Consider the following 15,108-nt stretch of genomic DNA (forward strand, 5'->3'; position numbering starts at 1 on the left):
TTTCATTTCTAAGCTTTATAGCCGAAAAGCTCAAAATCACCTCCTAAAATCAACCTTTTTGTCTAAAAACTGTCCACCTATAGTGTGATATTTTCAGCATTACTGATGTGCAACTAGAAACAACGAGGGGAAGAAAAATCACTGCATTTTCATAATCAGTACTTCTGTCTTCATGTCTCATAAAAACAGGCAAATATACTTGAACAGCAAAATCGTGTAGGTTAATAAGACTTGATTTCAGAGAACAAATCTTTAGTTTTTTTGTTTTTTCTTGGTTTAAACATTAACTTTACAACATTCTTGTCGATTTATGCTTTTAGCACATTGTTTTGTGGTTACTAGGGTGCTCTAGTTGGTTGCTATGGCATTTCTAGGTGGTTTATAAGAGTCTGTGCAATTCTGGTCCCTAGATATGGCTCGGTCCCTCCTTCAATGTAAGTCTAAGGGATTTTTTTTCTAATCGCTAGAAATGTAATAGTACATGTCTCCTCAACATGCCACATGAATTGATGCAAATTGTGACATCGAACATTGATGTATGTTGCAAATATCATGCAGGACGAGTTACACATGGAAGTTTAATACTTATAAATATAAAATACTTATAAATATGAGCAATAGTATTAGTTATGCTTGCCTTAACAAACACCACTAATACAACACAAACCTACTGAATGAAATACTTACAAATCTGCCTTAAACTCAACAAGCCGAAAGCAAACGCATCGTAAATGTGAAATTAATTTCGCTATGATTTCTCCATGTACATTAATTGTGAGACAGGAATCTGATTTAATGCATGAGGATTATTTGCATGGCTGCATTAACTCAAATTAAACCTTGCTGTAATTAGGAGGAAATCCGTGTACCACTAATGAAGATCTGAGGTCATTCACACATACACACACAGGCTGGCATATGTGAATGCGTCTGATACGTCCTTCGCTGCCATCGATTTGTAGACATGGCTGTAGGCAATACTTCAATCGCCGCCTGTGACCTACTTCTGCTTTCACGTTAACAGCCGCTGTGCAGCTATACTAGTCGTCCAACAGCCGCTGTGCAGCTGTACTACTCGTCCAACAGCGGCTGTGCAGCTGTACTAGTCGTCCAACAGCGGCTGTGCAGCTGTACTAGTCGTCCAACAGCCACTGTGCAGCTGTACTAGTCGTCCAACAGCGGCTGTGCAGCTGTACTAGTCGTCCAACAGCGGCTGTGCAGCTGTACTAGTCGTTCAACAGCCACTGTACAAGACATCCAACAGCCGCTGTACATGTCGTCTGACAGACACTGTACAAGACGTCCAACAGCCGCTGTGCAGCTATACTAGTCATCCAACAGCCACTGTACAGCTGTACTAGTCATCCAACAGCCACTGTACAGCTGTACTAGTCATCCAACAGCCACTGTACAGCTGTACTAGTCAGTCCAACAGCCACTGTACAGCTGTACTAGTCATCCAACAGCCACTGTACAGCTGTACTAGTCATCCAACAGCCACTGTACAGCTGTACTAGTCGTCCAACAGCCACTGTACAGCTGTACTAGTCATCCAACAGCCACTGTACAGCTGTACTAGTCATCCAACAGCTGCTGTACAGCTGTACTAGTCATCCAACAGCCACTGTACAGCTGTACTAGTCGTCCAACAGCCACTGTACAGCTGTACTAGTCATCCAACAGCCACTGTACAGCTGTACTAGTCGTCCAACAGCTGCTGTACAGCTGTACTAGTCATCCAACAGCCGCTGTACAGCTGTACTAGTCTTCCAACAGCCGGTGTACTAGTCATCCAACAGCCACTGTACTAGTCATCCAACAGCCACTGTACAGCTGCACTAGTCGTCCAACAGCCGCTGTACAGCTGCACTAGTCGTCCAACAGCTGCTGTACAGCTGCACTAGTCGTCCAACAGCCGCTGTACAACTGTACTTGTCATCCAACAGCTGCTGTACAAGATTCAGATCAAGGGTCAATCCAGAATGAATGGTGGATAACTGTATTCTGTTTCTTTTCAATGCACAAGTTTCCAGGACATTTCCGGGATATTTTATGTGCCCAATTGGTGTAATATTTTAGCAAAGATACAGGAGAGGTCATGATGTATATTGTGGATATTGAATGGTTCTTTTTTTCTGAAATAATTGCACACATTCATTTTGAAGTGCACAGCACATGCAGATTATATATATATATATATATATAAATTATAGCCTTTTGCAGTTTAATAATAACACTAGGACATTTTTAGGACAATTTTTATTTGATTTGTGCATTAAAAAAAATGTACATTCAAAATATGTCATACTCTGAGACATTCCGTGTTTTATAGCTAATGGCATGTTTATGACTGAATTCAGTGATTCTGTACTTTTTTCACATTGCAGAAATCATAGGGCCTTACATGTGGCAACCACAGTTTTAGTGGCTCAGATTTTTCATTTATTATTGAAAATAAATTTACATCACGAGGCGTAAGGGCCACATCACCAAACTACCACGTCAGGTTGTGAAAAAAATGGCTGACCGTCAATCATTGTCTAAGGTTTAAAATTATAGTTAGCAGTGTTAGCAATTATATGGATTTGTATATTTGATCCTGAGTCTTGATAGTTACCATGTTTTTACAAAAACTATGTTAGCTAAATGGTGAAATTTTCCATGACTTGTCCATGACTGGAAAACTGCATTGCAAAATTCCAGGTTTTCCAGGACACGTGGGAAGACTGTTTTTGTTGAACATCCGGTTTCACTTGGATATATGTAACTTTAAGGAATTCAAATGGGTTGCGAATGCCATTTCATGTTGACTTCAATGTCCTTAGAGTGAGATATTCAATATATATACTCAAAGGAATCCAAAACAATCAAGTCTCACCTTTGCATTCCTGCTCTGAGCGATGCTGAATATCTCCAGTCTGTATTGGGTGCTTTAGCCTAAGAAAAGACAAAGACAGAGAGAGGGAGAAGAGATTACGTTAAGCACTGGGGCATATCAAAAAACCAATATCATCTCATTAATTAATCATGTTGAGCTGCAGTCATATGGTCATGATGGCAGCAGGATTGTGTGTTTGGAGGAAATGGTTAGGGTAAGGTAATGTTCATCACTGAAAAATCTGAAGCAGCCAGACAAAGCATTCAAAAAAAATTATAAAACACTTGAAGTGTAGCAAGAGAGCAGAGAGGAAGCACAGAGACACATCTGTAGTCCAAAAACAAAAACAAGTGTATGAATCTTACAAAACCTGTCAGGTCATAGTTCAACATAGTTCAATGTTTTGTACATATCTGCAGTGAATGACACTTTCAGATAGTAAAAGGCTGAAGGCTCCATGTCTGTGCCCTTCTGTTTCTCTCTCCCATCTCCTGCTTGAAGACATTTATCAATGTGAAATCCAATTCACGCTGTAATAAGCAGGGCCTGCTTTCCCTCCACTCACATAAACACACTAACACACACATCAATCAAACAAACATATACAGCATCTGCAACTCACAAACACACTCCTACGGGTCATACAAAAACAGCATACACCTTTTAGAAATCTTGTACAAAGTCAAAAATAAGGACTTTATGATCAGTGAATCAGTTACAAATCCCATGAAAGGTTTGAACCATTGTTTACAAAAATGTAATAAAAAAAAATCCTGTTCCATTGAAATGTGGCATGATATATAATATGTGAAATAACAAGACCATATTTATAAAGATGACATTTAACAGTGGAAACATATTCTGCTCATTAAATATTTGTAGTCTCAAACTTTACCCAATATACATCTAAAAAAATGAGCAAAACAAAACCACAAAATAACACACCCAGTGGGCTCAGAGTTTATGTAACCGTCTGATCACCCATCGTGTTTAAAGCACTCCCCAAACAAGCCTGTGGGTAATGTACAATGACTCATTCTGTGCCCGAGAATAAGAGGCTGAGAGAAGATTTGGACATGGGTTGAATAAACATGTTTGGTTGTACTTCATGTTGCTGCTTAAAGGTTGCCAAACTGTGAAGAAATGGAGTGTGGCTTTTAGAGGCAGACCAATATATCAGTATAGATTTTTGCTGGTAAACGATAATTTGTAAAAAGCAACCATAGGCACCAATTAATCAATAAAACTAATATATTGGTTGTACCGATTAACATGTGCCAAAAGTTGCTTTTTGGAACTATTGGTCATCTGGGCGGCTGTGGCTCAGGTGGTAGAGCGGATCAGCTGAGAATCGCAGGGTTGGTGGTTTGATTCCCGGCCCACATGACTCCACATGCCGAAGTTTCCTTGGGCAAGACACTGAACCCCAAGTTGCTCCCAACGGCAGGCTAGCACCTTATATAGCAGCTCTGCCATCATTGGTGTATGAGTGCGTGAATGGGTGATTGGGACACAGTATAAAGCGCTTTGGTTAAAAAAGCGCTATATAAGTGCAGACCATTTACCATCTGCGAAATCTATGCCGATAGTTTTTTATTCCTCATTTTTTTATTCTTCATATATAAACCTCATCTGGTGAAATTATAGGCTATAAAAACGTAATTTGTTAAATACTTCCATATAGAGCATTGTAACAGAGCAAAGTCTGTCATTTTTAAATAAAAGCCACTGGTGTATTTCAGGCTTGTTTATAGTTAAAAACACCAAATCATAATTTTCTGGCTATTATTGGAATTTTGGTTGGACAATAAACTGCTTTGGATTTGATTTATTTTGGACTCTTGTAGCTTCAATGTCTCTACCCGTCATAGTAAGGAAAGGCTGAGAACTATTGCTCAGAACTGATCATTCTGTATATCAAGATATATATATATATATATATATATATATATATATATATATATATATATATATATATATACGCCCATTAATCGGTTATCAACATATCCGGCACCTTTGTTATTGGTATCGGCAAAATCCTCAATCAGTCAAACTCTATTGGCTTTGTTTAAAACCTAGTGAGCTGCCTTGATGTCTATTCCCTACATAGACAGCTGAGTGACTTATTTGAAAAACCACACATAGGATGCAACTCACTAACATGTATCATACAAACAGCACTCCTCATGAGACCACGCGAGACACGTGAGTCACAATTGATTTCAATGGAGCTCTGACCACTTATCAGCCATCTTTATTCCAGAAGTATTTTTCCCCATTAATTTTTTTTCCATATTGATTTCATAAACAGTTGTTAGCCCTGAACCAAACTAACCAGCTCCGAAGTGAATTGAAAAATATCAATAAATATTTGAAAATCAGACTAAAGACAAAAGTGTACTTTAATAAAACGTAAAGGAATGAACTACAATCCCATGAAGAACAGCAACTGACATATTCAAAATAATAATATATATATATGTATATGCATGGATGGATTACCAACCAGGCACATGGGGCCAGTGCCCAGGGTCCCTTGACTACCAGGGGCCCTTGACTGCCCAGGAGGGGGACCTGGGCTTTAACTCATCAACAATGAAAACACCCCCCAACAACTTTTGGCCATGAAAACGAAAACAACAAGCACACAAATATTGGGTAAAATAGTCCATTCTCAAATAGACTGAACTATGTTTCACACTACTGGAATTGAATGGGTTTTAAGTCAAATTAACATTTACATTTCTCATTGCAGTGCATTCTGGGATTGCCTTTTATAAGAAAGATCACATCTGGCCAAAATAAGATATCTTAGCAGGCAGCATAATTAACACAATTAGTTTCAGACGCACACCTGGAAAAGTTGCCTTTGCAGTGCAACAGATGGAGTTATGTATTTGTTTGCAGAAATTCGACTGAGTAAAACACACTCACAAATAGTGAATATGAAGACAGAAAGAGTTACTGAGCAAATAAACTGGAGAGCTGATTATTATTCATCTCACAGGTCTTTGTTTTCTCACTCTGTGTGTGAGTGGGGTGTGAGAAGAGGCAAATAATGAGTTCAGTCCAATCTCGTCTCACTAGCAGTTCCTTTCTCCCTTTTCCAGTTTCTCTCTCTCTCTCTGTTAGGACGGCTCAGAGTGGACACTCACCTCGCCTAGATACAGCATTCGCACTCTTGTGCCAACCAATCACAATGCAGCCTCATTCCCCTTCTAAACCAAATCACCCAATCAGCCGACGGTAACGTGGAGCTGAGTTCCATTGCCACTTAATCACACACAGGGAGAACAAACATGACTGACATTTAATGAGAACAGCCAAAATCAGCCAGTATGTTCTTCACAAATAAGAGACTCTTTTCACATGCAGTAATCACCAAAATGTTCAAAACCAGATCAACAACACAACATGAAATGATGATCTTTGGCAAACTATTAGAATGGAGAGTGCCGGGTTCCCTTGTAAAATAGTCCTGACTGGCGGACCACGCTATGCTTGAAAGATTTGCTGATGAGAAAATCATTTCATCTGTTGAGAATGATCCATAACTCAGTGGACTGACATGAACTGAAGGTCGGCGTGATCTGTACAAGCTGCTGTGCGCGATTGGAAAGGTTTTGGGGTTTTTTTAGCACAGAAAATTTGTTCCTTTTCATTCAAACTTTCAGTGGAAACAACCTAAAAATGAGAATTCTGTTAGGTTGTTCCAAACCTGTAAGCTATAAACACAGAGGACCAATCATTATAATATATGTTGAGAGATTAAGGGCCAATCTATTTGCTTTGGCAGATGATGTCCAATGAGAAGTTGTGCATCTAAAGACTATGATGTAGGGTCTCTCTAGAGAGTTTTAAGTGTGGGTACAGAAAAACTGGAGTGTTTGAGTTTCACACCTCTAAATATAAGCACACCCAGCTGTCCTGAAACAACGCATTGCAGAACAGGCTAGAGAGAGAGAGAGGAAGAGAGAGAGAGAGAGAGAGAGAAAGAGAGAGAGAGATAGAGAGAGAGAGAGAGGGAACAAGTGAGAGTGAGCGAGGAGGAGGAAAAGAGAATGTTCTCTAATTCTCTCTGAATTCAAAGTGATGAAAGGCAGTTTGATGACAGCTGTAAACATGCATAGAGAGGAGCATAAACCTCTGATACCCCTACATCATCAAAAAATATACACACACAAACATATGCGCTCTGCAGTGCACACTGAAGACTCTGCTGTGAATTAATGAGGCACAAGTAAAAAAGTAAAAATGCCCCAAACCAACAAGAGGCATTCATTCCTGAGCCCTGCAACACAACACACAAGACACCTGAGCGTTCCACTGATGAAACAGGCCTTTATAAGCAACACAACTAAACAAATTCAGCATTTTGAAACGAACTAGATGCCAAGGCTACTTTTAAAGGGATAGTTCACCCCAAAATGAGAATTCTGTCATAATTTACTCACCCTTAATTTTCCAACTCCTCAATATATTCTGTGAAACACAAAAGATGCAACTCAGTCTCTTGACAAGTCATAAGATGGAGAAATTGGAAGAAATCCCAAAAGTTGGCTTGTACAAAAACATGCTAATTTTACTATAATAGAAGGAGAAAAAAGTATTGATTTTTCCAAAGTTTAACCCCTAACAGAAACCTACACTTAACCAGAAAGTCTAACCCATTACCCAACCTTTGAGCCAAACCATGGTTTTTATAGGAAAGTAACTTTTGTGTACCATCAGGTTTGGAAGGAGACTAGTGAAGCATATTATAATATGCATAAATGAATATAGAATGAATAACCAAATTTGTTCACAGATACTTCCTATCCTAAAATAAAGTGTTCGATAGGAGGCTAGCTAAAATGTGAAGCCTGTATTGTATCAATTGAATGACCGTTTGTTGATTGGTTGGTTCTAAACATCGTACCTTCTTGTACGAGCCAAGTTGTACGATGTCCAAATTATTATGAGCTGTCCTGAGACTATGCTATTAAGGAGATGATATGTAAACTGTTAGCCTCAGTCACCTTTCACTTTTATGGCATATTTTGTTTTTCCATCTAATGACATGGAATGGTGGCTGATGCTAACATTCTCCCTAACATCTCATTTTTTTCGACCATCGAACACATGGAGAGTTTTGCAACAAAATGAAGGTGAGTAAATTTTGGGTAAACTATCCTTTTGATATAAATCATCAGCAACTACAACATCAAAAGTGAGCAGATTTTCTCCCGTTTCTATGCATAGATGGATGAGTAACTTGATTGATTTCTTAGGAGAGCGTGAGTACCGCACACACCTGTATGGCCGTGGCGTCGGGCATGCTCAGTCTGCGCACAAACTGCCCACTCTGCCCTGTGAAGAAACGGTCTGCCCCTGAACCCCAGGTACCACTCAGCGGCCGTCCCGTATTGTAGAACATGAAAGTGTCACTTCCTGAGGTAGCGGTCAGGCAGGTCTTGTAGCAGTACGTTTTGGTCATTGAGCCATTTCGTCGGACTTCAATGTAGTGTGGCTCCACTTTCAAGTCTCTCCGCACTACCGATTGTTGCTGGACTGTGACCCCGCCACCTCCACCTGTGGCTCCACCCCCTCCTCCACCTACAGCCCCTTCTCCACCATCTTTGGGTGCCTTCATCGTCTTCTTCTTCTTGGAACTACAACATGAACAAGCATCAGGCTGGCTGCAGTAGGCATGGCAGCGAACGATGGCTAAGACAAAAACGGTGAGCAAGAAGACGAAGGTGGTGGCACTAAGGGCGATAATAAGATACAGAGTGACATTGGAGAAGATCATTGTGCTGTGTGGCCGGATGATGCGTTTGGGGTCCGGGGCCACTTTGGGTGGGAGCTCCATGACAGCGACATTTATAGTTGTTGATGCGGAGCGCGGAGGCAGGCCATGGTCTCGTACATGCACTGTGAGACCAAAGACGGTAGAATTGTCCTCAATGACTCGTCGTGTGGTGCGGATTTCGCCCGTGTGCTCGTGTACCTTAAATAAGTCAAGTTCAGGGGCATGATGTAGGCTGTATAGCAGCCAGGCATTTTCTCCAGCATCTAAGTCCCAAGCTATCACACGCATCACAAGTAGCCCTGCCTCAGCACTTCGGAGAATAGTCTCTGTGGAGTGCGAGCTGTTTGCTGCCGGGTGTACGAAATGTGGACCATGGTCGTTGGAGTCCATGATGTAAATATAGACAGTCGCCACCCTGCTCAAGGGCGGCACACCGTTGTCTTGAGCTTTGACCTGGAAGTGAAACTCTCGCAACTTTTCAAAGTCAAAGGAACGCAATGCGTAGACCTCACCTGTGGCAGGTTTCACAGAAACATATGAGGTCACAGAAATTCCATGGTTGTTGTCATTCAGAACAGTGTACGTGATGCGTGCGTTCTCACCAGAATCAGGATCTGTTGCCTTGACAACACACAGAGGGGTGCTGGGTGCATTGTTTTCTGAGACATAAACGGTGTACGAAGTCTGTTCGAAACGTGGCGGATTGTCATTTACGTCTGCCACTTCCACTTGCACTGTCATTGATGATGAAAGAGGTGGAGTTCCGCCATCTGTAGCTGTAACCGTGACGTTGTATGATGATATGGTTTCTCGGTCCAGAAAGGCTGAGGTAACTATGGTATAATGGTTTCGGAATGATTTTATTTTAAAGGGGAGGTCAGGGGGAATGATGTCTAAACTGACCTGTTTGTTTTGGCCAGAGTCTTTGTCATTTATGCTAATTAAAGCCACCACAGTGTCTGCCCGAGCGTCCTCTCGAACCGGACTGGATAGAGAGGACAGCACAACCCCAGGAGGGTTATCGTTCACATCCAGTACCTCCACCACCACTTTACAGTGCACTGCAACAGCCCCTTGGCCTCGGTCTGCAGCTTGGATGTACATCTCATAGCTGTTGGTTTCTTCATAGTCCACATTGCTCTTAACTCGAATTTCCCCACTTTCAGTGTCCACAGAAAACATCTGCCTCACCCTATCTGCCGTATAAGAGCTAAATGAGTAAAACACTTCTCCATTGGATCCCTCATCTCTGTCTGTGGCATTTAATTTAATCACCAGCATGCCAACAGGTGAGTTTTCCCACAGTTTAACTTTGTATACGGAGCTATCAAAGACTGGCACATTGTCATTGGTGTCCAAAACGCGCACGTTGATTTTGGCTGTGCCTGAGCGTGGAGGCGAGCCACCGTCAGTGGCGGTGAGAAGAAACTGGTGCGATTGCAAAAGCTCGCGGTCAAATGGTTTTTTCAACACAAGCTCTATGTGCTCTCCGTCTGCAGGTGGTTTGGTTGAGTCGAGCGCCAGGTGTTCGTTTGAGGTGAGGCGATAATGGCGCACGGAATTTGATGCGACGTCTAAATCCTGCGCGCCCTCAATGGAAAACCGTGTGCCTGGCTGTGCACCCTCGGTGATCTCCAACTGGTACTCGTCTCGAGGGAACAGTGGCGAGTTGTCATTCGTGTCCAAAATCTCAACATCCACGCTGTGCTGCTCAAACGGGTTTTCTAACACCACGTCGAGTTTAAGAGTGCATGAGCCGCTGAACTCACAGAGCGTTTCACGGTCAAGCCGGTCACTTATAACAAGCTTACCAGTTTTGTGGTTGACGCTGAAGTACCGCCTCGTGCTGTCGGAGCTGATTCTGATCCGACGCGCCGAGAGCTTTTTCAGTTCCAGCCCGAGATCTTGCGCAATGTCCCCAACGACAGTGCCACTCTCCATCTCCTCCTGAATGTTGTAGCGAATTTGTGCATTTGTAAGGCCACTTAGTAAAACAATGAGGAAACAAAAACAAAGAGGCACGTTATCTTTTATGCAGCTACATTGACCTGCAACAGCCATCGCAAGTTGGCAACATGCACACACGGATTAAAAAGAGCTTTCTGCCTTCAGAGCTTTCCGCGCAACAGCTCTAAACCACTGCATCCAAGAAATCAGGCAGACTATGTGCAGGATGACCAAAGTCTCCGCTCCGCTGCCTTTTTAAACAGACATTTTCCTGCTTCATCCATGTTCTCTCTTTTGTCCGCGCCCCAGCTCTTTTTTCCTACTCTCCTTTTTGCGAGGCTGACTCTTGTTTCCCTTCACACGGGTGCTGCCTATCGCTCCCTCTCTCTCTCTCTCTCTCTCCTGTCCCCCTCCCTCACCCTGTGCTGTACAAGCGGGGGATGGGAGCAGCTCTAACCAGCACAGCTCACTGCATTTTAGCACCTCCGAACAAAAACAGTGACAAACCCATTAACAACAAAGATGCGCACAAAATATTAAAAAACTAAGGCTCATAGGGGAAAAACATTTTCATACCTTTTTACAAAATTCGATTCTTGCCCAAAAACACTCTTTAATATAAATTGGAAACACAGCTGCATTCAATCACAAAGACAGTGCCACCGCCCTTTTTCATTGTCTCCTCTTCTCGTACAGCTATGGTGACCAAATAAAAGAAAATCTCTTTGCTTTCAGTAACAATTCACACCTTAATAAGCGTATATTTGATATTTTATTGCACATAAAACACTGATTTACAGTATCTTAGTTTATTTATATTTTTCCCCAGTAATCCATCTCAGAAAGCTATCTCACCTCTCACTCTGTCCATGCATTCAATACTGTTGACAGTTTTTCTAGTTAGCCTTCAGCATAAACTCACTGGCCACTCACTCGCTCATCCTATCCTGTCCCCAAGACTGACAGTTTCAGTGGTCACAGATTAAGAATGGAGCATCTCTGACTGCTGTGTCTCCCCCACACTTATTTTCTCTCCCTCTCTCCTCTTCTATTTCCCTTTTATCATGAGGCTCATCCACTAGTTCAGTTTTTAAGAGTAAAGGCAATATTTACCTGCCCTTCACTATATCCATCGAAAAAAGGTTTTGCTCTTCAATGTATTGGTATACACTGCAACTGTACATTGGTATACATTGCTGTACTACGTGCAACTGAGTCATCTTTCCTGTTATGGTCCGACAGCACACAAAGCAGTAGCTAAAATGCACTCTCTTATGAGACCGGGGCTAGTTGTCACATATTTTACTCCCGTGAATATTTCTCAGGGTGGGTTAAAGTCTTAGCAACAGAAAAAAGTAATTAAATAAACAATACATCTATTATAAAGCACAAAGTAATTCATGAAACAACGCTAACATTCAAATTGACACATTTCAAACCATTGAATTTGGACAACAGAAATTGTAATGAACAATTTCACAACAAAATAGCTAAAACGTGTTTGTCCCAATGACTTTTATAATATAGGTGACCCAAGGTTTTTTGCATGTTCACTTGTCTACCCTATTTGATATTACAGGAACTTCAGTTCCATAGAATTCAGGAATGGGTAAAATATCGATTTTCCGATGCAATGTTCATTACAGCGATGTTGATTCTTAAATCTCAAGATTGATTTTTTATGGTGCGTTCATTTAAAAGGAGAAGAAGATTTTTGCCTCACATTGCTCATGCGAGTTTGACCACTGGATTTTAAATGTGCGTTTAAACTTGCGTTCGAACGAGTAACGCGAACCCGTGAGCATTCCCGCTTCTCTTCCGCAAAAGGACAGGAGGAGGGGCTTCTACATCTTGGTTCATAGTAAAGTACGACCAATATCTGGAATCAAGTAGACGCGCATATTTTCAGAACTTACCAGGTAGTCAAACTTCCTCGCTCAGTTTCCTCCAAGCGATGTCTTTTTTTCTCTGGTCTCTGTACATGTAAGACGCTGTGTTTCTCAATATTTTCATACATTTTTCCAGATTTCTTTTGCTACAACGTCAGAACGTCAGTGACATCTGGACAATCTCAATGCTGATAGGCTTTCGCAACAACACGTAAAACACGAATGAAGCAATTTTTCACGTGTTCGAGTCGCGCCATTCGCTTCGTCTATTCGCATCTTGGCATTGACTTTGTATGTAATCGAGCCTCGCACCACTTTGCGTTGTATGTGAACGCACCATTCTATATATGAGGAAACCCTCTCCAATGCAAGTAAATCACTTGCATATGTGACCAAATGTTTCCATATGTTACTAAAAATGTCTGCGTTTAGCCACTGGTTGTTAATGTTCAGATTTCACTCAGCATTGATTTAGTAGTAGAAGCTGATATCCGGATCCTTTCCATGTTGAGAGTAAAAGTTTGGTTTGACCTGTTCCATGTAATGTGTGACCAAAGACGAGATTCACGCAATTCATTTATCATTGAATAATGTTGGTTATTTACAGTTAGTTGAGTTGTTGAAATAAAGTAAAAAATAAAACATTTAATTCTAATCACACATAGCACGGATGTACTAAAGGAGCCGTGCACTCTGTTCACTCAACAAAAACAAAACAAACACTCACGTGGGACGCTGTCGCCATTGGTAAAGAGACAATAACGATTTAGCACTTCTACGTCTCAATGGAAAAACTTGAAAAATAACAAATTATACATTTAAACAACAAGCTTGTAACTATATATATGTATATAGTTACAAGCTTGATGTTTAAATGCACAAAATCCAGAGACGCAAGTTGAGAAATGTTTAACTATATGCAAATGAAGAGCGACTTTCGGGAGCGACAGCCAATACGAGAGAAGATGGTAGAGCTCACGAGATCCTAATATTTAATATAATATAATATAAACTGTAATACACACCACTAGTGTCCTAACCGCCAGCCTCTGGCGACATGAAGCGACAAATTTGCTGGCAGTGTGAACGCAGCTTAAGACAGCTATGAGCTAGATGGGTGAAACACAAACGCCACTGCTAAAGAAAACAAGCTTTTCTGACTTTTCACTCAAAACATTATCATTACTGATATAGCCATTTTAACACGAGTTATAACCCTGAGAGAATAAACACGGGTGAAGATATAAAATATATAAATAGCCTTCATTCTACACATGCTTCTTTTACAATCACATTTTTATCAAACCGCACAATGATGACTCTCAATGAAGATATTACAGGTTCATTGTCTGTTGAAGCATAATTTTCTGTAACGCTGCTTTGAAACTATTTGTGTTATGAAAATTGCTATAAAAATTTAAATGACTTGACTTAGTTGCAGTAGGCCTACTTTGACGCATGAGCTTCAAGAGAAATAATGCACACTTCACAAGAACCAATATAACTCTCACTCTGGCCTTTAATTAATCAAGGTCCAGGCGAGAAAGTACATAAGCCCAGCAATAGTCATGACACTGTATATATTAATGTCCTCCGGGACTATTAGACATCCATTGGAAGCTATAAACTCTGTGTCTTTGGCTCTCTTTCACCAGACATCAGCGCACACATCACATATCCGAGTAGCCAGCTCGAGCGGTCTCTAGGCAGAACTGAGCCGGCGATGGATTTTGTCCGCAGGTGTTTTGCAGTATGGCTATGGTTGACTTTGTTAATGATGACATGCTCATTTCCGCAAACCACAATAATGAAGAGGACCTGAGCCCATGTCGATCCAATTAAAAATGAATTTAAATTGGGATTTGATTCAGTTATAACACATATTTCATCTAATATGATCAGGCTGAGGGGACTATTCTATACAACCGCCCAATTCCAAAGGTGGCCCTAAACACCTGCCCATCGACACTACAACTGGCACAGCAATTCATAATAAAAATGGGCAATTTTTTTGTGATGGGCAATTTTTCTTACGTTTTTGTGTTTGGAGTGTTAATTGATGTTCATTAAGACTGTAAAGTTTCAGCCTCTGCTGTTTCGATAGCAGTGCTGTGTTTCAGTTGATGTTTGGACAGATCTGCCTAGAATAACCCGGTGCACTGAGTCATCGGGCCACCAGGCCAATAAATGCTCCCCCGCACTTTGCCCTCACAATACAGCTCTCTCTGCATCTGGTGTGTGTATGTAACAGAGAGAGAGAGAGAGAGAGAGAGAGAGAGAGAGAGAGCATGTTTATCATGCCAATAAATCACCTTAAAGACCGAAAGCACAATAAACTCTCACAGGGACTAGAAAAGTGGGGTTTAACCATTTAATCCCAAATTACATTTGTGACCAAAATGTTGTTTGAAATTTGAAGTTTAATTGTGTTGTTGACGTATTTTCAGGGCTGTCGCTGGCCAAATTGATGCCCTACGCAGAGTTCCATTTGGGGGGAGGGGTTCACGTGATATGAGCATGATGGTATCGTCTGTAACTGCTTTCGGGTCCTTGAATAATGTATAATGTGCCAGTAAGGGCAGACGGTGGACTTTCTGGTGCCC

General features: G+C 41.3%; 1 protein-coding gene across 2 annotated transcripts in view; it reads right to left on the minus strand.

Annotated features, from left to right (window-relative positions):
- LOC127659582 (protocadherin alpha-C2-like) overlaps window positions 1-15,108 on the minus strand; it is a 69,473-nt gene that overhangs the window by 23,071 nt on the left and 31,294 nt on the right. The window contains exons 1-2 of one of the 2 annotated variants that reach the window (XM_052149467.1): window positions 8,172-10,982; window positions 2,879-2,937 (exon numbers count right to left, since the gene is read on the minus strand). In XM_052149467.1, the coding sequence (XP_052005427.1) occupies window positions 2,879-2,937; window positions 8,172-10,730 (2,618 nt within the window). In that variant the 5' untranslated portion in view covers window positions 10,731-10,982. Of the gene's footprint in view, window positions 1-2,878; window positions 2,938-8,171; window positions 10,983-15,108 lie in introns of those variants that run through there. The other variant, XM_052149468.1, reaches the window with a different exon arrangement.

This window comes from Xyrauchen texanus, chromosome 19, assembly GCF_025860055.1.
Source record: "Xyrauchen texanus isolate HMW12.3.18 chromosome 19, RBS_HiC_50CHRs, whole genome shotgun sequence".
In the NCBI taxonomy this organism is placed as follows: Eukaryota; Metazoa; Chordata; class Actinopteri; order Cypriniformes; family Catostomidae; genus Xyrauchen; species Xyrauchen texanus.